General features: G+C 47.4%; 2 protein-coding genes across 5 annotated transcripts in view; both read left to right on the forward strand.

The window, feature by feature from the left end:
- The window catches only part of FUCA1 (fucosidase, alpha-L- 1, tissue), a 14,238-nt gene extending 7,925 nt beyond the window's left edge, over positions 1-6,313 (forward strand). For all 3 annotated transcript variants that reach the window (XM_005875209.2, XM_005875210.2, XM_014546908.1), the window contains 5 exons: positions 849-954; positions 1,759-1,959; positions 3,557-3,744; positions 5,170-5,269; positions 5,546-6,313. In XM_005875209.2, coding sequence (XP_005875271.1) covers positions 849-954; positions 1,759-1,959; positions 3,557-3,744; positions 5,170-5,269; positions 5,546-5,686 — 736 coding nt within the window. In that variant the 3' untranslated portion in view covers positions 5,687-6,313. The remainder of the gene's footprint in view (positions 1-848; positions 955-1,758; positions 1,960-3,556; positions 3,745-5,169; positions 5,270-5,545) is intronic.
- A 2,514-nt stretch (positions 6,314-8,827) lies between these two features.
- HMGCL (3-hydroxymethyl-3-methylglutaryl-CoA lyase) lies at positions 8,828-22,581 on the forward strand. Of its 2 annotated transcripts, none has more exons than XM_005875211.2 (9): positions 8,828-8,945; positions 10,208-10,291; positions 12,154-12,261; positions 12,906-13,001; positions 14,536-14,684; positions 17,351-17,414; positions 18,719-18,907; positions 20,564-20,689; positions 21,941-22,581. In XM_005875211.2, exons 1-9 carry the CDS (start codon positions 8,886-8,888, stop codon positions 22,040-22,042), a joined length of 978 nt encoding a protein of 325 aa, XP_005875273.1. In that variant the 5' UTR covers positions 8,828-8,885; the 3' UTR covers positions 22,043-22,581. The 2 variants fall into 2 exon arrangements, with proteins under 2 accessions (XP_005875273.1, XP_005875274.1); XM_005875212.2 differs by lacking the exon at positions 8,828-8,945 and adding an exon at positions 8,965-9,434.
- Positions 22,582-23,257: the final 676 nt, after the last annotated feature.

The following is a 23,257-nucleotide window of genomic DNA, read 5'->3' on the forward strand; positions in this document are numbered from 1 at the left end:
GAGAGGGGCGGGGAGAAACATTGATGTGAGACCGGTTGACTCCTGCATGCGCCCCAACTGGGCCGGGGGATGGAACCTGCAAACCTAGGTACACGCCCTTGATTGGGAATCAAACCTGTGACCCTGTGGTGCACGGGCCGACACTCTAACCACTGAGCACACCAGCCAGGGCTCTTAATGCATCTTAAAAGCAGAAACCTCAATCCTGTAGTCCTGAAACACCATTCTTTTAGTTGGAATTAGTTGCTGGAAGGAGACCAAATTGTATAATACTGATTACAACTCTACTTTTTAAAAAGACATTAAAAAAAAAGATTAGGGGAAAATATACCAAAATGCTGTGTATTGAACAATGGTTATGACAGCAGGGGCATTTTGTGTGGTTGTTTTTGTCTCTTTAGTTTCCCACATTCTCTGCACTATGGTAATTTTATGGTACTTTCAAAATTGGTGAGCCCAGGTTGGTGTGGCTCAGTTGGTTGGAGCATCGTTCCGTACACCAAAAAGTTACAGGTTCGATTCCTAGTCAGGGCACATACCCAGATTGTGGATTTGATCCCCAATTGGGGTGCATCTGAAAGATAACTAACCAAGGTTTCCCTCTCTCTCTCTCTCTCTCTCTCTCCCTCCCTCCCTCCCGCCCTCCTTCAAAAAAAAACCCTCCCCCTCCCTCCCTCCCTCCCTCCTTCCTTCCTCTCTCTGAAATCAATAAAAATGTATCCCTGGGTGAGGATTTAAAGAAAAAAAAGTGAAAGAAGATTTATAAGTATGTGTTGCAAAAAATGATTGGTAAGACTTTTGTGAATGGATTCAGGTAATGAACTTTGTTCTAATTGCATGTCTTTCAGGTATAAACCTGACTTGATTTGGTCTGATGGAGACTGGGAAAGTCCTGATTCTTACTGGAACTCCACAGATTTTCTTTCTTGGCTCTACAATGACAGCCCAGTTAAGGTATGTGATTATATTACTTATGTCTTATTTATCTGTTGTGATACAAGACAGTATAAGGAGACAAGATCTGGAGTAATAACAACATCACCATGGGGGTGCTAGGGACCCAGGGACGTAATGGATGTTAAAGGTTTCTCCTTTAAAGCAGCCAATCGATGATTCTCTCTCATTGATGTTTCTATCTCTCTTTCCCTCTTCCTTCCTCTCTGAAATCAATAAAAATATATTTTAAGAAAAGGATTTCTCTTTTAATTCTTTTTTCCCCTTCCTTGAAGCATAAACTTTATTTTTCTTCTTTAATTATTTTTTTTTTAATCCTCACCCGAGGATATTTTTCCATTGATTTTTAGGAGTGGGAGAGAGAGGGAAAGACAGAGAGAGATACTGATGTGAGAGAAACACATAAATGGTTTCCAAGATAATATTTAAAACCAGCTCTTCCAGCTCTAACGTTACAGATCGCTTGACCAGGGTTTCTCAGCCTCTGCACTGTTGACTTTTAGGGCTGATATTTCTTTGTTGTGATGAGGCTGTCCTTTATATTGTAAAAAGTTTAACACCATCCCTGGCCGCCAACACTATCCTGGCCTCTAGATGGCAGTAGTACCACCCCAGTTGTGACAACCCAGAATGTCTCTAGGCTTTGCCAAAATCCTCTCCGGGCAATATAGCCCCAGTTGAGAACTACTGCTCTAGGCTAAGTCTGTTCTTTGCTTCCAAATAGGTTCTTAATTTATCGCACTGCGTTATGTAAGGAAGATGAGGGGTTCACCCTTGATGACCCAGTACTCTTTCCTCCTTTAGGATGAAGTAGTGGTAAACGACCGATGGGGTTTTAACTGTTCCTGTCACCATGGAGGATACTACAACTGCGAAGATAAATTCCAGCCATCAAGTTTGCCAAATCACAAGTGGGAGATGTGCACCTCCATAGACAAGCGGTCCTGGGGCTACCGTCGCACTATGTCGATCTCTGAAGTTGCAAGTGAATCGGAAATCATTTCGGTAAGACACCTGTGAGTTAACTCTTTCTTTCCTTTTTTTTTTTTTCAGAGAAGGGAGAGAGGGATGGAAACATCAATGATAAGAGAGAATCACTTATTGGCTGCCTCCTGCACACCCCCTACTGGGGATCGACGACTCAGAGAAGAAGGGAGAGAGGGATGGAAACATCAATGATAAGAGAGAATCATTTATTGGCTGCCTCCTGCACACCTCCTACTGGGGATCGAGCCCACAACCCAGACATGTGCCCTGACCAGAAATCGAACCATGACCTCCTGGTTCATATGTTGACACTCAACCACTGAGCCACACCAGCTGGGCATGAGTTAACTATTTCTTAACTGCCATCTCAAACCAGCCTTCTACCTGAGCGTGGTGGCAGCACGGTGGGTGAACGTGCAGGTGGATAGAGCCCTTTGGGTTATTGGACATACTCAGAGCAGTCTGTCCTAAGGGAATCATTGTAATTACAGAAGAGAGTTTTATGTACAGACATGTTCTTCCCAGGGTTATCTTCAGTTGGACATTAGGTTGTTTCAATTTCTTTCAACCATAACGGATAGTTAAGTAGATTTGGGGGTTGTCCTGAACCATTAAAATGTTTATCAATTTTATATGGGTTAATGCTTTATTCTCAGGGATATGTTCTAAGACCCCCAGTGGATGCCTGAAACCCAGGATAGTACTAAACCCTGTTTTTCCTAAACTATACATACCTATGGTAAAGTTTAATTTATAAATTAGGCACAGTAAGAGATTAACAACAACTAATGATAAAATAGAACAAATAGAACAATATCCTGTAATGAAAGTTATGTCCAAAAATTTGGTTTCCCCAAATATCTGACTATATTGTACTCACTTTTCTTCTTGTGATGATGTGAAATGACTTGATGCTTACTTGATGAGATGAAGTGAGGTACTCAGAACAGAGTGCAACTTAAACCTTATGAATTGTTTATTTCTAGAGTTTTCCCATTTAATATGTTCAGACTGTGGTTGACCATGGGTAACTGAAACTATGGAACACGAAACAGTGGATAAGGGGGGACTACTGTATCTCTATAGCATGGTTTCCCGACAGGGCAGCATATACGTTTATATAGCCCATCACATACAGAGAGTCCTGAAATTCTTCAGATCTCTTCAATCTCCCCAAAGTCTCCACAGCACCCCTTCTAAACCTCTTCCCTCTGACCGCCATATTCTCTCTGTATGGCTCCATGTGATCCTTTCATGGCCAAGTGCTTTGTTCTCAGCTCCTGCTCATCCTCTGTGCTTCTGACACAGGACCCTTCCCACTGCCTGTGGCACCATGGAAGGGCAGTCTCCCAGGGAAGTGCCCGTGATCACTCCCTGGAGTTCAAGTTAATATATTTCTCCATCTTGTAGCAGGATTTTTCAGTTTTCTTATATAATCTGTCTTGCTTTTATAGTGACAAAAATATATAGTATTTTCAAAAGGGTAAAGGACATTCACAAAGCAGGGAGAGAAGGTGCCCTAGATTCTTTTTCTTCTCTTAATATCAGTGTGTTCTAGGCATTATGCCAGGCTTGGAATTCATAAGTAGGATTTCATTGTTTCCACTCTTTCCAGGAACTGGTCCAGACAGTAAGTTTGGGAGGAAACTATCTTCTCAACATTGGGCCAACTAAAGACGGACTGATCCTTCCCATCTTCCAAGAAAGGCTGCTCGCCGTTGGGAAGTGGCTGAGCATCAGTGGGGAGGCCATCTATGCCTCTAAACCATGGAGGGTACAATTGGAAAAGAACGAATCTGTATGGTGAGTCCTGTCTTCTGTTGTGTGTGGGAGCGGGACTGTGCCCATCCTGACCTGGCATCTCCTTGGTCCACAAGGTTAGAAGCCGCACTGGAAGTCGTCTTGAAACCCACAAGCTGTTCTTTTGCTATTCATTTGTACCCCAGTTTATGGCTTAAGCCACCGGGATATCTTTGACTAGTTAGGGTGGGGATAGGCTTGGTGCAAAAACCATCAAAAAACATCAGTCAGTTTACTTGATACTTTACCTGGTCTAATTAAAAATAGGACTAGCTAATAGTTGTGCAGCAACTACAATGTGTAAGGCTCCATTCTAAATTCTTTGCACCCATTTCATCCCCTCAACAAGCCCACCAGATGGATACTGTTATTATCTCCGTATTACAAGTGAGAAAGAGGGCCCAGAGCAGTACTATAACTTGCCTAGGATCACAGAGCTAGTAAATGCGGAAGTCATGATTCATACTTGGAATTGTGGATCTAGTTATTTGATCAACTGCAAAATGGGGTGATGATTCTTCCTAGAGCTACTGTGAGGATTAAATGAGATAATGTATGTAAAGCTTCCAGCAGAGTGCCAGGCATATACGATGAGTTAATAAATCTGCTAGTGTTATATCGTAGAGCGTAGGTCCTTGGATCAGGGGAAACATGGCCATTCCTGTTTCAGATGAGCTTCCGGTTAGTGATTTTCATCCTCTTCTCTAAGCATGAAATCTCAGAATTACAAATTTGTCTTCATTGCACATCTTGCCCTTGTTATATCCTCTGGTGTTTTCACATGGACTTGGAGTTGAAAAACTATTTGAATGATAAGGCAGAAGGCCTCAGTGTGAAATAACTGGTATAAGAGTTTAAAAATTTTCAAGAAAACTTGTAACCCCATAGAGCAATGGTTCTCAACCTTCCTAATGCCGAGACCCTTTAATACAGTTCCTCATGTTGTGGTGACCCCCAACCATAAAATTATTTTCGTTGCTACTTCATAACTGTCATTTTGCTACTGTTATGAATCGTAATGTAAATATCTGATATGCAGGATGTATTTTCATTGTTACAAATTGAACATAATTAAAGCATAGTGATTAATCACAAAACAATAGGTAATTATATATTCAATATGTGTTTTCCGATGGTCTTAGGTGACCCCTGTGAAAGGGTCGTTCGACCCCCAAAGGGATTGCGATCCACAGGTTGAGAACCGCTGCAATAGAGAGTGAAAATAGAAGATACCACCAGAAAGAGGCAGCTTTCTTCCCACAGACCTTAATTGGTATTGAGTTATTAGTGCTTCCTCGTGTCAGTGATAAGCACAGGGCTTGGGGTTCGTAGATCATAGGAAGGGGAGTGTATAAGGTTATATGTAATAACCTTAGGTGTCAGGATAACAAGCCAGGTGTCTTTGATACTGATGCTTCTTTCTCCCAGGTATACCTCAAAAGAATCAGCTGTTTATGCCATTTTCCTGAAATGGCCAGAAAATGGAGTCTTAAGCCTTAAATCCCCCAAAACTACCTCCGCTACACAGGTAAGGGGCCTCAGTCCTTTCAAAGATGTAACTTTTTAAAAAGGAATTGGCAGGTCTTCTCTACTTCCTCCTTCCCCAGGTTCCTCCCATATTTATTCCCCTTTTAGACCAACTGGTGGACCACTGGTGGTCCGTGAGGTCCGAAAGGTTGGCGACCACTGTTTTGGATGGTCTTCCCTTCCTGGGCCCAGCTTGGTTGTTTTCCACCATGTTCAGACCATATTCTGTCCTCATTAATGCATTAATGTTTTTCCCATTGCCTTTTGCTTTCTTCAGGTAACGATGCTGGGAATCCAGAAAGATCTGAAGTGGTCCACAAATCCACCCGGAGGTCTCCTCATTTATCTGCCCCAGTTACCACCCTCTGCTCTTCCAGTTGAGTTTGCGTGGACCATAAAGATGATGGGCGTGGAGTGATCATTGAGTTCAAGAGGAAAGCAACACTGCCTGCTGCTCAGTTTTGATTTTCTTCTTGCAGTTCCATCATTGAAATAACCTACTCTTCTCTACCCAGAGATGGCTTTTCCTACATACCTTAATCAAAGGAACTGAGTGCACTGCTCTATCAGTGGATCAAAGATCTGAGCCACCTTGCTGGCATACCTCTCTCATCAGCAGAAGAAGGAACTAACCAGTTAAAGCTCTCTGAGTCCATTCTTCCCGAACTTTGGACATTATCTACAGTGGAATCTCCCCTCCATTCTCTGTTTGATAACCGGCTTGCTTAATGCCTTCGGGTAAAGAATAAGCCAGTTCACCTTGTTGCCTATGGGAGAAGGTTTAAAGGGTTTGGCAAGCTCAACCACATGCTATTTATTTAGCATCGACTGTCACCAGCTCCCCCTGAAAGAGCAGGAGAGCCTGGAGGGAAAAGAAAGGCATGCTAGACTAATAGCTCTTCAGAAGTTTCCAAAGCCAACTAAGGGCTCTGAAATTCAGTCTGTGCAGTGATACTATGAAGAAAATGGATGTGATTCTGCGCTGCTTTTTAAAATATAATCAAATAAATAAATTTTAATGTCAAATGATTTCTACCAAAAAACATGTTATAGTTTTCTTTCCTCAGTTTCTATGTGGACTGCTTATAGCTTTATGTTTCTGTGTTTTAAAAGGGCCAGTCATGCCTCTTTAATGCAGAACAAAAAATGTAATTTCTTTGGTTTTCTCTTCCTCACTTCCGGTACCATTCTTTTGAAATTGATTTTTAGAAAGAGGAAGGGAGAGAGAAACATGGATGTGAGAGCAGTTTGTAGTTTTCAGTGTACAAGTCTTGAAAGTCATTTAATTTAATACCATGCTAGTATTTTTGGGTTTCAAGCTACAGGTTAGCAAATTCTGTGGGTAGTGCTTTAACTGTTATGATGGAGGAAATTGTCAGTGCTGCGGAATCATACAGAACACTTATCATCTCTGTTCTCTCCCTCGCTAAAATCTGAGCCCCTTGAAGGCAGGGACAGTGCCTTCTCTGCCTCCCCTGAGAATGCTATTTAGTGCACTCACCCATTGCAGATCTACTCACTCAGTAGCCATAGTGACTATTTACAAAATGCAAGTTTGATTGTATCTCCTGCTTAAAACCCTTCAAATGCATCGCTATTAGGATAGCTGTTATTATTCTTTTAATCCTCACCTGAGGATTTTTAAAAAATTTATTTTAGAGAGAAACGGGGGAGAGAAACATCCATCTGAGAGAGAAACATTGACTTGTTGCCTCCTATATGTGGGATCGAACCTGAAACCTAGGCATATGCCCTGACCAGGAATCAAACCTGCAACCTTTTGGTGTACAGGAAGATGCTCCAACCACCGAGTCACCCGGCGAGGGCAGGATAGCTGTTATTGATATAAATCTCCAAAGCCTTATGGTATGGTGCCTGCTAATCCCTCTCATTTTAGTAGGAAGTCCCCTTCCTACTCCGTCTCTGCTCTCCAATCATTCTGGCCTTATTTTCATGTTTCCAAAACAATGTTTTCAAACACTTTTAATTACTGTCTGCAGTAAGAAATTTATTTTACATTGCAACCTATTTGACATATGTAATAACAAAAGTTTTGCAAAGCAGTACTTAGTACTTACACAATGAACAACTTTTTTTTTTAAGTTGGTATCCACTACGTTGATATTATGACCACAACATGTATTTTGAAAAACACTGCTCTAAGAATTCTTTGCCTCAGAGTCTTTGCATATGCTATGCTCTCTGTCTGGAAAGCTTTTCTTGTATCCTCTTTACCTGGATGTCTAACTTATTCTTCAAGGTATGAAAGCAAAGGATGCTTCTCTCTAGAGTCAACTACCAGCATTTGAATTCTGAAGATAGTGATGAATAAGTTAATACATGCAAAGAACTCAAACTGTGTGTGGCAAATAGCAATGCTTCATCTTATTGTGAAAGGTAGTAATTATGCAAATATTATATATTTAAAAAAAGGGCCACATACTAAACCTGACACCTCAGGGAGGGAGGAGGTGCATGGCAGGCCTTACAAACTGGTGACCGAAAATAACCATACAGGATGGTCTGAATATAAAATTTCCTAACTAAAGTGGGTCATGGTGGTTAGTCACATCATAGGCCTGTAGCTTACTTGACAAAGGTCAGTTTGTACGTTGAGCCTATATATTTATCGTCTTTGTGTGTCTAGTATAACGTAACTTTGAAATGTCAGAGGCACAACTTCTGGCACCAAAGCACAAGACCAACAGAGCAGGAGACCACAGAGCGGGCTCCTCATTGTTACTGTCCACATACCACCCCTCTGTATTGTGCATGTTAATTATTAACTATCCTGTACCCACCAATGTAAAGGAAGTGTCTTTCTGTTTTGCTTTTAATCCAATCCTAGAAATTTCCTACTGTTCTGCTTTCTTCTTGTTAGTGTTTTTGTTTTGTTTCTTGTGCCTTTTTAAAAATATATATTTTATTGATTTTTTACAGAGAGGAAGGGAGAGGGATAGAGAGTTAGAAACATCATGAGAGAGAAACATCAATCAGCTACCTCCTGCACGCCCCCTACTGGGGATGTGCCCGCAACCAAGGTACATGCCCTTGACCGGAATCCGCAGGCTGATGCTCTATCCACTGAGCAAAACCGGCTAGGGCTCTAGTGCCTTCATCTACCACCAATCGATTTCATATAACCCTCCTTACGGCTCCTTCTTTGATTCTAATGTATAAAGTTCCAAAACCGAAATTCTTCAGAGCATTTACTTAATCCATTGAGATTTTGCTTCCTGGCATGTCCTCAAAATTTGGCTCAAACGATAAGAGTTTTCTATAGACTGACCATTCTTTCATCGACATTATTAATATGTCTTCCCACACCTTCCAGACTCTAAGCCTATGAAGACAAAAGCTTTGGCTAATTTTTGTTCATCTTTACAGTCCTAGGTCTCACTTCACCGGGCAATGAAACGGGGCTTAGGAACACCCGGGAACGGGTCCGGAAGAGCCGGCCAGGAGGAATCAAGGCGGAGGGGCTGGGGGCGGGGCCAGCGTAGGGCGTCACACGTCACCGCGTCGCTCGGAGGCCCGCCCCTCAGGCGGGGCCACGCCCACCTGGAGGTGTGTAGTCACGTGGGCCCCCCGGGCTCCGCCGGGTCAGCTGAGCCAAGATGGCGACAATGAGGGGGTCGCTGCGGCAGAGCCTGGTGGGCTTGGCGTCCGTCAGGGCTGTAAGTGCCCCGCCGGGGACGGGCGGCCATTCTGCACCGTGACGCTCGGGTCTGGGGCGTGGCTCGTGTCGGCTGTTCTGAGAAGTGAAGCCAGAGAGCTCCTCAGGCCAGAGTCAGGCGGACCTTGAAGTCTGAGACCGTCTGTGCACCCCAAATCCCTGAGGGTCATGAGGGAAACTGAGGCCCAGAGGGGGGCGACCTGCCGGTGCCCTAATTCCCTGCTCAAGGCGCTTTCGCGTGACCCTGGCACCTTTCTCCCTCTCATTGCGCCGCGGCCTCTCCAGCTCTGGCTTGTGAAGTGTCGCCGGTCGCCCGGCTTCCGAGGGAGCAGCAGGGTCGCCCCGGCTTCGCCTACTGCGCACCTGCTGGGCGGTGGGGGTGCCCGGGCGCGGGAAGCTGGAGATGGGCCTGCGCGAGGAGCCTGGCTCTTGTTATTCCCGCTTCTAAGTGAAATAGTCCTTCTGCTCTTAATTCTAGAACAGACCAGAGGTGAGTCAAACGGTGAGAAACGTTGGTTCCGGGGCCAGTATTCTGAAGATGGATCCATTCCTTCAGATTTGCCCCTCTGGGGGATTTCCCCCCACTTCATGGGTTTATTTGGTTTCATTATGCAACATCCACAGTTAGTCACACAGGCAGAAAGGAACAAGAGGAGTGTAAGTTAGGTGTTTACATCTGTTCAAGTATTACAATATCTAGAGGCCTGATGCACGAAATTCGTGCAAGAGTAGCCCTTCCTTTCCCGGCCGGCACGGCTTCCAGACCCCAGACCAGGCTTCCCTTGCAGCCCCAGCTTTGTCCAGAAGGTCGTCCGGAAGGACGTCCAGTCTAATTAGCATATTAAGCTTTTATTATTGTAGATGAGTTCCAAGCCCTGGCCGGGTGGCTCAGTTGGTTAGAGGCCTCCGATAAGCCAAGGTTGCAGGTTCTGGGCAGGTCTAGGCACGTACAGGAATCAACCAGTGCGTGAATGAGTTGGAGCAACAAGTCGATGTCTTTGTCTCTTTCTACAAGCCAGTTAAAATCTTTTTTAATAAATAAATAATGAGTTCCACAAATTTACCCAAAAAAGTATGGTAAAACACCACTCTAATATATTGCACAGCAAGCCCCGTTAGTCACCGTGGGAAAAATCAAAGTGCTTTCATTCCTTCCCAACTGGGGGGGTGGTCACATCGCCTCTTCCTCATGTGTGTGCACCCCCTGGGGAACTGTGACCATCTGTTCCTGTTTTACTTTCTGTTTATTCTTTTAAACCAAAGGTCAGCACCTCATCTGTGAGTACGTTCCCAAAGCGGGTGAAAATTGTGGAAGTTGGTCCCCGAGATGGACTACAAAATGAAAAGGTAAAATTGGAAATCAACCACAAAAGTTGTTTCTGAGCGTTGAGAGTTCGTGTGGTAGGGTAGGTGCAGCAGGGATGGACTGACAGAGCTATCAATGCAAGACACGATCACTCTGCCCAGCCTAGGGCTTGGTGGGGAGAACGGCAGGCTCCTGTGACGGCTAAACAATCTACGATGGCGATGCAACCGGTGTGGTAGCCCCAGGTCCATTTCAAGGCCCAGTGGGGTGGGGTGGCTGATGAGTGCTGGGGGAGTGTAGTGTGAGGGTGAGGGCATGCCTTAGATCCAGCAATTCCTTGTAGGAGGATTTATCCAAAGGAAGTCATGAAGGCCACACGCAAAGATTTAACCTTGGGGATGTTCCTTACAACCTGAAGAAAATTGGAGTAGTGCTGTCCAGTAGAACTTCCTGTAAGATAGAAATGTTCCAGACTTGAGCTGTCCCATGTGGTAGCCACTAGACAAACACATGTGGCTATTGAGCACTTGAAATGTGACTAGCATGAATTTTTATTTTCATGTCACTTAAACTTAAATTTATATAACCATGTATGGCTAGTATCTAATATACTGGACTGCACAGATCTAGAAAGTTACATATCTGGGAGGTGTTAAGGGTGGTTTTCTTTTTTTCTTTTTTTTCTTTTTTTGGCATGTGTTTTCAAAACAATCATGTATTAACTATTTTTTCATTAAGAAAGCTTCTTTTTTTTTTAAGTAGACCAGACTAATTTTAATGTTGAGCATGTGCTAGAAACAAAAACTGTAAGTCCCATGAGGGCAGAATCATGCCTGTCTGCTCATTGCAGTACCGCCTACCACCTAGCACAATCCCTGGAATATGAAGCGCTCTCAAAATTATCTGTGGAATAGATTACATTAAAGCAGTGCAAGAGAAATCGTGGGGGAGGGTATGGAGGGACCTGAAATCCTTAGGATTTTTCACCTGGTCCTGTAGTCACTAGGGAGCCACAGAAGGCTTTTGAGTGGTAGAGTGAGACAGTAGAAAGTGTTCTAGGATGATTCCTGTGGGATGAACTGGTGGAGTGAGACCAGGCCATAATATACATGGGATGATGGACTAATGGTATTAGATTTGGGAAAAGGGACCTATAGAAGCTGCTTAGCAACTAGACATGGTGGGGGAGGGAGAGAAACAGTAGGCTGACCATGTGAGGATGAGATCAGGTGCCACTTGGGAGATGGAAAAGGAGGATGTAATACTTTGGGGGCCCCATCTCGTAAGAACCAGAAGGGTTAGTCATCTCTGCCCTTTCAGGCCAGGGTACATTGCTCTCCGTTTGTTTATGATGGGGTAATTAATTAACAAACTTTCAGTTAAGAAAAAGCCTGTATGGCAGAAAAATATGGTTTCCATGTAAGTATTAACGCCCTTTCAGATGATAAGCTGCCTCCACTGCAAAATGCTATCTGTAGAATTTGAAGACGCTTTGTACCTTATCTACTGGTGAGGACTACATGTGAATTCATATTAGTGTTTAAAAGTTGAGATAGTGAAGTGTTTGCTGTAGCAAAAACTTTGAACTAACAGGCACTGCCAAAAAAACTTTCAGTTAAGAAAAAGCCTGTATGGCAGAAAAATATGGTTTCCATGTAAGTATTAACGCCCTTTCAGATGATAAGCTGCCTCCACTGCAAAATGCTATCTGTAGAATTTGAAGACGCTTTGTACCTTATCTATTGGTGAGGATTACATGTGAATTCATATTAGTGTTTAAAAGTTGAGATAGTGAAGTGTTTGCTGTAGCAAAAACTTTGAACTAACAGGCACTGCTTTCTGAGGCCATTTTCTTCCCAACTTTGCTGAGCTGTCTTTTCTAGTGTTTGTCTTTCCATTACAGAATATCGTCCCTACTCCAGTGAAAATCAGGATGATAGACATGCTTTCTGAAGCAGGACTCCCCGTTATAGAAGCCACCAGCTTTGTGTCTCCCAAGTGGGTTCCTCAGGTGAGTCCCCGCCCTCAGTGAGAGATTTTCAGATGAGAGGGATGGAAAGGTTTGCAGTTGCCCTGGAAGAGGAATTAGAAGTCAGGAACATAGGTTTCCTGGTCTCTGGCTTTCAGAGGTCTGTAACACGGGAGGCAGGAGGCTTGGATTCAGTCTGGACTCTGCCCCGGAATTGCTTGGTGACCTTGCTAAGGCCATCCCTCTACAGGTTGAAGGTGACCTCTTCTGGCCCTGGAAAGCTAGAATTTCTAGGCCTGGCCCGTGGATTCTGCCTGCTTCACAGAGACAGTCGTGGGGAGAAAGGTCCTGTCCCAGCTGATGGGATAACACAGAGGAGCTGAGCCCAGTGCCCGGCTTGGAGTGTGTTCTCAGTAACGGCTGCTAGTGTTGTTACTGCGGTCACTGCTCTGTACAGCTGACAGTATTAGCCATATGGAGGAATTGGGGCCATTGCCCACACCCAGGGGCCTCCTGGCCCATCAGCAGTCACACAAATAATAAAGGCCTTGGGGAGACTCAGCTCTGAGGAAGGACTCATTCTCCAAGGGCCTGGAGAACAGAGATCTTGTGATAAAATGGTTTTGTGTACCTGAGCTCTCTGCCTGCCCTTGGTGATGACTCTGCCATGTCTCCTTTGGTTCCAGATGGCTGACCACATCGAAGTCTTGAAGGGCATCCAGAAGTTTCCTGGCATCAACTACCCAGTCCTGACCCCAAATTTCAAAGGCTATCAGGCAGCGGTAAGCTTGTTGGTGGGGCCCCTGAAATGAGATGGATGGCACTGGTCCCTGCCTTGTCCCTGGGCCTCAGTCCCTGTCGTGGGACATCTGTCTGAGGGCTGTCTCCAGTGGTGGTGAGTCACCACAGTCAGACGAGGCAGTCCTGGCCTTGCCATTCCCAGTTCTGTGGTCTTGACAGGCCTCAGGTTCCGCCTATAAAATAGGCTTCGTGATAGGGTAACATTGTGAAGATTTCAGAAGATAAAATGCACATGAATTTCTTAGCAAGAGCCTGGTGGAAGATAAGTGCTTAATCAATGGCAGTTTTGTTGCTCTTACCCATTTCCTCTTTAGAGAAAGGTAAGCAAGCACTCCATAGAGCTTCATCAGTAGTTGCTAGAATCTGCCAACTTTCTTATAACTTTAGATGAGAACATCATTAGAGATATTGATTCCAAATTGAGGCAAAAAGCTTCTTTTAGGAGTGACTGACTTCCAGAGTGGTCATAGCAGGTCCCCCAGGGAAGGCCAAGGTTTCTTTCTTATTGAGGTACTAGAGGCCCGGTGCACAAAATTCATGCACTCGGGCAGGGGAGGGGACCCCACGGGTGCACTGATCAGGTGCACTGATCGGGGCTGGGGAGCGACACCCAAGGCTGACCAGCTGAGAAGGGACTGCAGGAGGGCTCCAGGGCGTGTCTGGCCTGTCTCGCTCAGTCCCGATCGGCCGGACCCCAGCAGCAAGCTAATCTACCGGTTAGAGTGTCTGCCGACTGGTGGTCAGTGCACATCATAGCGAGCAGTTGAGCGGCCTTAGCATATCATTAGCATATTATGCTTTGATTGGTTGAATGGACAACTGGACATTTAGCATATTAGGCTTTTATTATTTAAGATAATTCACTGTATTAATTCTCCAGGCTTGCCATAACAAAATACCAAAAACTAGGTGGCTGAAAATCACAAAAATGTATCCTCTCACAGTTCTGGAGGCTAGAAGTCTGAAGTCAAGGCGCTCATAGTGCCCTCTCCAGCTCCTCCTTCCTGCTGGTCTCTGGCTGCCTCTCCAGAACCTATGCCACTCACCCCTGCTTCCTGAACTGCGGGCCTGTTAGTCCCTCCGGCAGGGTTGGTTTCTTCTGAGGGCTCTGGGGTGGATCTGTTCCATGCTCTCTTCTAGTTTCTGGTGACTGCCAGCAATCGTTGACATCCTTGGCTTGTAGGTGCATCGCTCCAATCTCTGCCTCCATTTTCACTGGCCTTCCCCTTGTGTCTCTGTCTTCACATGGCCACTGTCTTATAAGGACACCAGTCATATTAGAGAGGAACCAATATGGCCTCATCTTAATAAATTATATCTACAATGACCCTGTTTCCAGATAAGAACACATGTTGAGGTACTGGGGTTTAGGACTTCAACATACCTTTTTTGGGGAGACACAATTCAATCCTTAACATTCATATATCATAAAATTCATGTTAAGACAAGGGTTTTGCCACTCTGGGGTTCCTTGAAGAGGAAAATGCTAAAAGGAATTTCCCTGGCTGTTGGCAGGTGGCTGCTGGAGCGAAGGAAGTGAGCATCTTCGGAGCTGCCTCCGAGCTCTTCACCAGGAAGAACATCAACTGCTCCATAGATGAAAGTTTGCAGCGGTTTGACCAAGTCTTGAAGGCAGCTCAGGCAGCCGGTATCCCTGTGCGGGGGTGAGTCAGACCACATCGGTGCTGTCTGTCTTTTCCTCAGTACCATTCTGGCCAGTACAGACTCTGACCCAAGTGACCCTCCCCCACAACTCATCCTGTGGGCAGACAGCCTAAGCTCCACACCGTGACATCCTTTCCCAAGTAGATGTGGTCACAAGAAATCCTAGCAATTGCTTTCTCCAAACCTGGTCTTTGGGTCAGTTCACCAGAGGAAATCTAGTAGGACAGGACTAGACCCGTTTTGTGGAGGTCAGTTTACTCTTGGCTACACCACCAACACTTCACACGTTCCCAAAGAATCCCCTAGGCCTCTTAAGCCTCCAGACCACATCTTTAAGAGCAGCAGTGCCAGGAATTGTCATATGTAACTTCACAACTGGCCAGCAAGGAGGGGACTGGCCCCACTTACAGGTGACAAGACAGGCTCAGGAAGGACGAAGAGTCTGCTGTAAGGTCACACAGCTGTCCAAATCGCAGTCAGAGTGCTTTCAAAAGTGCACATCTGGCCGTGGTCGGGTGGCTCAGTTGGCTGGAGCTTTGTCCCATGCACCAATAAAGGTTGTGGGTTCGATTGCTAGTTGGGGGAATATGGGAGGTAACTGATCAGTGCTTCTCATATCTCTCTTTCCCCCCCTTCCCCCTCTCTCTAAAAATCAATAAAAACACCCTTGATTTAAAAAAAAAAAATGCACATCTGACCACATCACTTCCTGGTTAGACACCGTACAGTGACTCCCAACTCCACTTGGCTCATAAGACCCTGTGTGAGTCAGCCTCTGCTCTCCGAGCAGCCTCCTTGGTTACTGCTCCCTTCCTGCCCAACTGGAACGTCTTTTCATTGTCACCTGTTCCTTGCCTCTGGGCCTTTACACACACTTCCCATAGTCTCAGCACTCTCTTCCTCCTGTATCCTAATTGTCAGGACTAACTCCTGTTCATCCTTCAGGGCCCCTCACGGATGCCAGTTTCTCCAAGAAGCTTTCTCTGCCCCTCAGCTGGAGGTAGTGCTCCTCCTCTGGGCTCCCATAGTCCCTTAGACATCCTCTAACATAACACTTGGCTACTTGTTAAATCATCTCCTGCCTCCCACCCCGCTAGACTGAACCCACATTTCTCTCGGTCCAGGTGTGCCCCTCTCCCAACTCAAGGCCCAGCACACAGTAGGTGCTCAGGAACCAATGGGCAGATGGATGGATGGATGGGGAAGCAGGGGCTTGTCAGGTCTGCCTGCACCCAAGCCTGTGCTCTTTTCTCAGTATCTCTCTTTTCCCTGCTCAGCAACGATTGGAAAATAAGGGGGAGAATTTAAATGGAAAAATATACTGAGCCCTGGCCAAGTGGCTCAGTTGTTTGAAGTGTCATCCCCTACACCAAAAGATTGTGGGTTCGATTTCCAGTCAGGCCACATACCCAGGTTGTGGGTTCAATCCCGGATCAGGGTGTGTAGGGGAGGCAACTGATCAATGTTTCACTGTCACATAAATGTTTTCTCTGTCTCCCCCAAAATCAGTAAAAAACGTATCCTCTGATGAGAATTTTAAAAAACAGAAAAGAAAAATATACTGAGATCTTTGAGGCTGAAGTTATTTAACCACGAAATATTTATTATGCCTCTGAATATGCAGAATAGTTTTGTAGACTCTAAAAGGTTTTAGTGGAGCCCCTGGCCCAATGGTGTGGGTGGAAATAGGAGCCACCTCCATCCAAGACCCAAACTTCTTACCGTAGTTAACATGACCCGTAATGAAGCCCATGCCCAACTCTCCAACCTCATGTCCTACTTCTTTGCCTCTTGCTCTCCGTGCCTCAGCTGTTCCTTTGTTCGGTGTCTTGAACACACCTGCTCTGCCAACTCAGGGCATCTGCACTAGGTCCTCTCTGCCGGGAATGCTCTTCCTGTGGCCGTCCCCATCTCCCAGCTGCAGCGTCCTGTCTTTCCAGAGGTCTTCCTGCGGCACCCAGCCACTGTTGGCCTCTTCTGTTTGCTCCTGACGCATTCCCGGTCCTTTCCTTCGTAGCACGTCACTTTCTGAGATGATCTCATTGATTGTCCTTAATCAGCTATCTCCCGGATTTGAAATAAGCACTGTGAGGGCGGGTCCTTGTCAGTCTGGCTCACTGAGCTTCCCTAGTGCCTGGCCCATAGTGGGCAACTCGGTAAGTATCAGTTGAATAAGTGAGTGAATGAATTGTCTGGCAGCTCACCAGAGCAGGCCAGCCAGCTCTTATCCCTGCCTTTGGGTTCATGGGTCCCTGGTCCCCTCCGGTGGGTATGGGCCCCAGCTACTCTGGCCCATGCTCTGCTTTACCCCACCTCTGTACGGCTCAGGTGCCTGCTCATAGTGCCTTCTCCAGCTTCCCCTTCCTGCTGGTCTCTGGCTGCCTCTCTAGAACCTATGCCACCCACCCCTGCTTCCTGAACTGCGGGCCTGTTAGTCCCTCCCTTCCCTGCAGTGGCTCTCCACTGCCCCCTCCGGCACTAAGTGGCACAACCTTCATTCTGGCTCCACATCATTGAATTAGCCTTTCCAGGCACTTGGCCTCCTGCCCAGGTTCAGGTTTTGATTTCCGGCTAACCAGGAATGTGTGTCAGACAGCCCCCCTGCCTCAGCCCTGCTGACCAAAGAAGCCAGGGGCATTGACACCATTCCCCTGTCTTCCCACAGATACGTCTCCTGTGTGCTTGGATGCCCCTATGAAGGGAAGATCTCCCCAGCCAAAGTAGCTGAGGTGTGTGAGTGTCAGGGTGGGGGGTTGTGAGGTTGGCTTCCTTGCCTGCCCCTGAGTGCATAGGTTCCCCTCACCACCCTTTCCTGATGGGTCACTGATTCCTTGTTAACACCCCTGCCCTCCCTGCAGAGTAAAATGCCTCCAATTGAGTTTCCAGTCTGGTTAGTGGACAGGCAATAATTGAGGTGATAATCCTTTTTGGAGAGGACCCCCCCGCCCCAGGGTTCTTGCGGTGCCTTGTCTTGGTCAGAGAGGCCACTTCACATCCTCTGAGCAGCAACCAAATCAGCCCTGAGGACACAGTGTGGAAACTGAGTTTGAGCGTGAGCGACACAAGAGCTCATGGCATTTAGTCCTCAAAACCACCCTGTAAATTCGGTATTATTGTTGAGACTAACTTGCCATGCGGGTTGCCAGTGGTGCCACTGGGTCTCCACCCCCATCTCGTTTACCTCCAAAGCCCGCTTGCTCTTCCCCAAAACCAGGTAGCATCCAAAAATGAGGAATGGTCGGTGTGGCATCTGGGATTGAGAGTGACTGCTGTGCTCCACGGCTCAGCCTCCTGTTGTCACTGTTTTCAGAAGCAGAAACTGAAGCTCAGGAAAGTTAGTCCCTGGCCAGGATCCCACAGCCAGTGAGCGCAGAGCTGCCGTTTTACCCCAGCGTCATCTCCCTCCCGAGCCGCTCCTCTGCTGCCCGCCTGCCCCCGCCGGCTTCGGGCTGCTGTCCCTCCTCACCGTTTCCTTTATGCCACAGACCACTGTTGAGTGTTGGCTCCGCCACATCCTTCCTCCACCTTCTCAGCAGCACCATGTAGGGAAGCATCTCCTTGGGCCGGGCTTACACCACTCTGGTTTTGCAGTGATTTTAGGGCTTTGTAAACAGGCTTCTAAACATTTAAATAGTTACGTACTTCTGTTAAAAATATAAAGCTGGCACCTCTGACGCCTGATTTCACAGACCTTCCCACCAAGGATAAGACTACAAGAAAGGGGTCAGTTTTACTGATTCCAGTGGCTGGGTCTGCCACAGTGTATGAAGGCGGTAAGGGAAGGACTGGAGTTTGAGACCCGGGTGGGAGGAAAGCACAGGGGTCGGAGCCCAGAGCCTGCCCCTGACATCCGGTGTCCTGACGAGAAGAATGAGGAATATCATTCCACTCAAAGTTGTAAGGAGCCTGTGACCCGGCTGGTTTAGTGCTCAGACATGGAGGTGTTCTGGACAGGCCAAGGACCCCTGTTTCAGAGCCTTGGACCCTTGGCTGGGGAATCTGATGTCCTCCATGTGCCTGTTTGTTTTCCCAGGTCAGCAAGAAGATGTACTCAATGGGCTGCTATGAGATCTCCCTGGGGGACACCATCGGCGTGGGCACCCCTGGGATCATGAAGGATATGCTGTCTGCTGTCATGCACGAGGTGCCCGTGTCTGCCCTGGCTGTCCATTGTCATGACACCTATGGCCAGGCCCTGGCCAACACCTTGATGGCCCTGCAGGTAATACAGGCATGTCCCAGGAGAAAGGCATGTGTCCATTCTCCCAAAGGACGTGGCGGCAGGACACCTGTGTTTCATCTGTGCTTTCAGCAAGCCTTCACTGTGCTGAATGCTGGTACCTGTGTGACAGGCCCTGGGCTCACTATGATGGACATAGACATGTGACCCTGCCCCACAAGTTCTTATGTCTGTGTGTTAGGGGTGACAGTGCAGGAGTTAGGGGATAATCCTCATGCATTATGACAAATGCTCGAAGGAAGCACAGGCTGAGGAAGGTCCCCACCCCAGCAGGGAGGTCAGAGAGGATTTGCCAGAAGAGGCCTAAGCGAGGCTTGAAGGACCTGACGAAGTTCGGCAGTTGAACAGGGAGCAGAGGTGGCTGGGCAGCACTGCATTGTGAGACTGAGGGAGGGTTCGGGGAGGACTACTGGGCCCTGGTCCTGGATGACATGCGGGTTTGAGTGTGCAAGCGCCTCTGTGGGAGCAGCAGGCAAGGAGCCAGGCAGTAGGGAGGTAGGCAGAGGTCAGAGGGAGAGCCTTAATGCTGCTTCCCAGAGATTGGACTGAAACTTCAGGTTGGGTTTCCCTTGAGGCTTGCTTCTTGTGGGCTGGTCCTGTATGAGGAGTCCATGGCCTGGCTGCCCATTAGAAGGAACGTTCTCAGTGTCTGACCACAGGCTACCTTGCTGGAGCATTAGTCTCATTCTACCCTGCTGTCTTTAGGAGAGGCTCATGTCTCAGGTGATTCTATTACTTTCTGGGTCTATTTTCTCAGAGTTGTGGTTGTCAAGGTTGTTAACACATTTCGTACCGCTCAGGAGTTTTCTCGTGTTTCGCGCGCCATCTGTTAAGGACCGCTCACGAGTGTTCTCGTTTTTCACGCCCATGGAAAAAGGAGCGAATCTAGATACTTATGTAAATTTTGTTTGGTCCCTCTTCATAGAGGAAAATGTTTTACGCAGTACCATACGTTAAAAAAGTACTAGGAACTTTGTTTGTTTTTGTAAATAAAAATGTTATAATTATTGAAAAACAACACCTAAAGTGCATTATGATGATTTAAATAACGTGCAGTTTGCCCAGAAACGTGCGGTCCCTGGCGTATGTCTTAGAGATTTCTATGCGGTATGCAATGTGTTAAGGTCTGTTAGAAGTTTAAGGAGGAGAAAGGGAACAGTCATCTAAGAGAGTAGGAGATGACTGACCTGGGGAAATGGCCTGGGTCCCTGGGGTTAGAGAGCAGCCTTGTGAGGGAGGGTGCATAAATGAATCACAGTAAACAACAGGGATCTGAAATCCCTTCAGTGGAAGGCGGTGACTTGAGGTCTGTGATCAGGAAGGGCCTCTCTGAGGAAGTGACTTGTAGGCTGAGACCTTAAGGGTAAGAGGGAACCTTGAAACTATTGAAGGAACTGAGTGGGGATGTTCCTGGTAGAGGAAACAGTGTACACCAAAAAGCCTCACACTGGCCCGGAGAGAGCTAAAAAGAGGAACACTCTTTCAGTGGGATTTCCACTTTAACAGAATCATAAACCAAAGGAATGAATAACTTGCAGTGGAATTTCAGGCAGCAGACAGTTGGGAGGTTTATAAGGACCCGCTTTGTCGGCTTTGGCCCCCACAGTGACAGCCTTGTCACCATCCTTTCGTCTCCAGATGGGAGTGAGTGTCGTGGACTCTTCTGTGGCAGGACTTGGAGGCTGTCCCTATGCACAGGGGGCATCGGGAAACTTGGCCACCGAGGACCTGGTCTACATGCTGGAGGGCTTGGGCATTCACACGGTAAGCTTCTCTGCCCCTGCGGCCACAGCCCTGAACTAGCCAGGGGACAGAAGCTGATGGGCTTGTTTAGTTGTTTTTTGGGGGTCGGTGGAGGAGGGAAGGAGGAGCAGTTAAGAGGGGAAAGGTGCCAGGGGATTATTGTGTACTTTTGAGATAGCAGAGTGTGGGTGATCCAGGCCCGGAAAAGGCCAGGCTTTCCGTGTGAGTTTGACAGTTTGGTTTAAGGAGGCACCAGGGTGTAAGGAAAGAGCCCCCCAAAAGGGTCAGGTGTGTGACCTGAAATGAGTCAGTTGTCTCTAGACCTTTGTTTTGTTCTCTGTAGAATGAGACAGTAGAATTAGCCCCCAGGGCTCTGTCAGAGTCAGTAAGGGCAGCCAGTGTGGACCGGAAGCACAGCAGCTGCTCTTTGGGATCAGATCGTCCTGGGTTTAAAACCTTGTCCTGCCACTCACAGGCTGTGTGACCTGACAAATGACTTCACCTCTCTGGGCCTACGAAATGGGAATAATAATAGCACCTATCTTGTAGGGCCGTTATGAAGATGAACTACGAAAACGTAGAATGCTTAGCCCAGAACTGAGCACACAGTACACATCAGTAAATAGGAGCTATTGCTATGAACAGGTTTTCTGGAGTGGCCCTTTCAGGAGGTGTTTTTACTCCCTCTGCCTCAGTTCATTGCTTCAATATGTACCTTTTGACCACTGTGGGCCAGGCCCTGTGCTAGGCCCTGGAGATGGAGTACTGAACAAGACCGACAGAGATTCCTATTCTGGTGGTGGCATGACACAGATTGAGGCATCCTATACAAGGAGAGTCGGGGGGCGGGGGGGGGGGGGCGATGCCAGAAGGACATGACCTCACAGGCAGCTAGCTGGTGTCCATCATTAGAGGAACAAGAGCCTGTCTTCACCTTTACTTTTTCTTTTCATTTAAAAAAATTTTTTTTAGAGAGGAAGAGAGGGGGGGGAGAGAGAGAGAGAGAGAGAGAGAGAGAGAAGAGAAACATTGATTGGTTGCCTCCCATACACGCCCCAATGGGGGATTGAACCTGCAGCCCGGGCATGCGCCCTGACTGGGAATGAAACCCACCACCTCTTGGTGTACGGAAGGATGCTCCAACCAACTGAGCCACACCGGCCAGGGCCACCTTTATTTTTTCAGTATCAGAGTTATCTGTCGAATGTGATGTTTCCCTGGGTATTGAGGGCATATCATGACTTACTGCATCTTCCAACTTGTTTCTCAAAGGGCGTGAACTTCCAGAAGCTCCTGGAAGCTGGGGCCTTTATCTGTCAAGCCCTTAACAGAAAAACCAGCTCCAAAGTGGCCCAGGCTACTTGTAAACTGTGAGCCCCTTGCCCACCTGAAGCTCTAGGGACTGTGGGAATAGGGGCACGTCTGATGATTCACTGATGGACACACGGAAATGGGAATGACCGGAACAGGAACAGGCACCTCACCACCAGGACACCTAAGTATGACTGAGAGGCCTCCCTTCACCATGGACCCAGGAGTTGAGGGCACTTGGGAACCCAGGTCCCTGCTTGGGTCGATCCCCAAGTCTTACCTCTGGGTGACATCTGCCAGGTGGCTACACAGCGCAGCCCTGCCATGGCCTTGGTGCCATTGCTCTCTGACTTTGTAGGGCAAAAGGCATGGACGGTTTTCCCTGAGCTGGCAGAGGGCATTTGCTGAAGGGATGAGGGCTGAGCTTCTGCATTGGCCACCTGACAACTTAGCCCCTCTGAAAAAACCTCTACTCTGAACGTGGTTTTTGAAAACAGCTACGTAATTAAAGGTTTAATGACATGGAACCATTCCAGTGCTCTGCGGATGTGTGTATACGAGAGCAGAGGAATAAAACATCTTTATTCTTATTCGCACTGAGGGGGAAATGCAGACTAATCTTTGGATTTTTCTGTTTCTCCACCTGAGCCCCAAAAGCAGCGACTGGGAATTGGTGGTTTGGGGCTTACTCTTGGCTCTTACCGGGGCTGTTGCACAAGCTCCCCCAGGCAGCAGTGGCCCTTGCTCCTCTGGGTCTGGGCTAGAGCAAGCCTGGGTCCCTTAGTTCCTTGTGCCTCAGGCTCTGCCGGTCGCCGTCCTTGGCAGGCCAGAGCTTTCCAGGTTTGGGGAAACACTTGTGCATTTATTTCTTTGCTCGGGTTTCATCACTAGTATGCCATGCCTTTATACACATCATTCCCTAGCCCTACCTTTATCTTAAACAGAAACCACCATTTTTAACGCACTGGGAAATAGGTGACGACGAACCATTCCCAGCAGCTGGGGGCCTAAGTTTGTGTGAAGGCGGAGCGGCTGAGCGCAGTGGGCGCGTAACCCTCCAGTTTCAGGGTCCCTCCAGGTTAGTGGGTTTTCCAACTAGACTTCCCTTCGACCAGCGCCGGGGCCCCTCCTTGCCTTTGTTCTAGCGGCTGTGTCTCCACACAACCGAAGAAAGGGCTGGAGCACCTGCGGAGGAGCCAGGAGACGGGCTCGTCGGCCCCGCTCCGGCCTGTAGCTCCCGCCAGGGTTCATCGGCCAGGCGCCCCGACAAGCCCATCT

This window comes from Myotis brandtii, unplaced genomic scaffold, assembly GCF_000412655.1.
Source record: "Myotis brandtii unplaced genomic scaffold, ASM41265v1 scaffold456, whole genome shotgun sequence".
In the NCBI taxonomy this organism is placed as follows: Eukaryota; Metazoa; Chordata; class Mammalia; order Chiroptera; family Vespertilionidae; genus Myotis; species Myotis brandtii.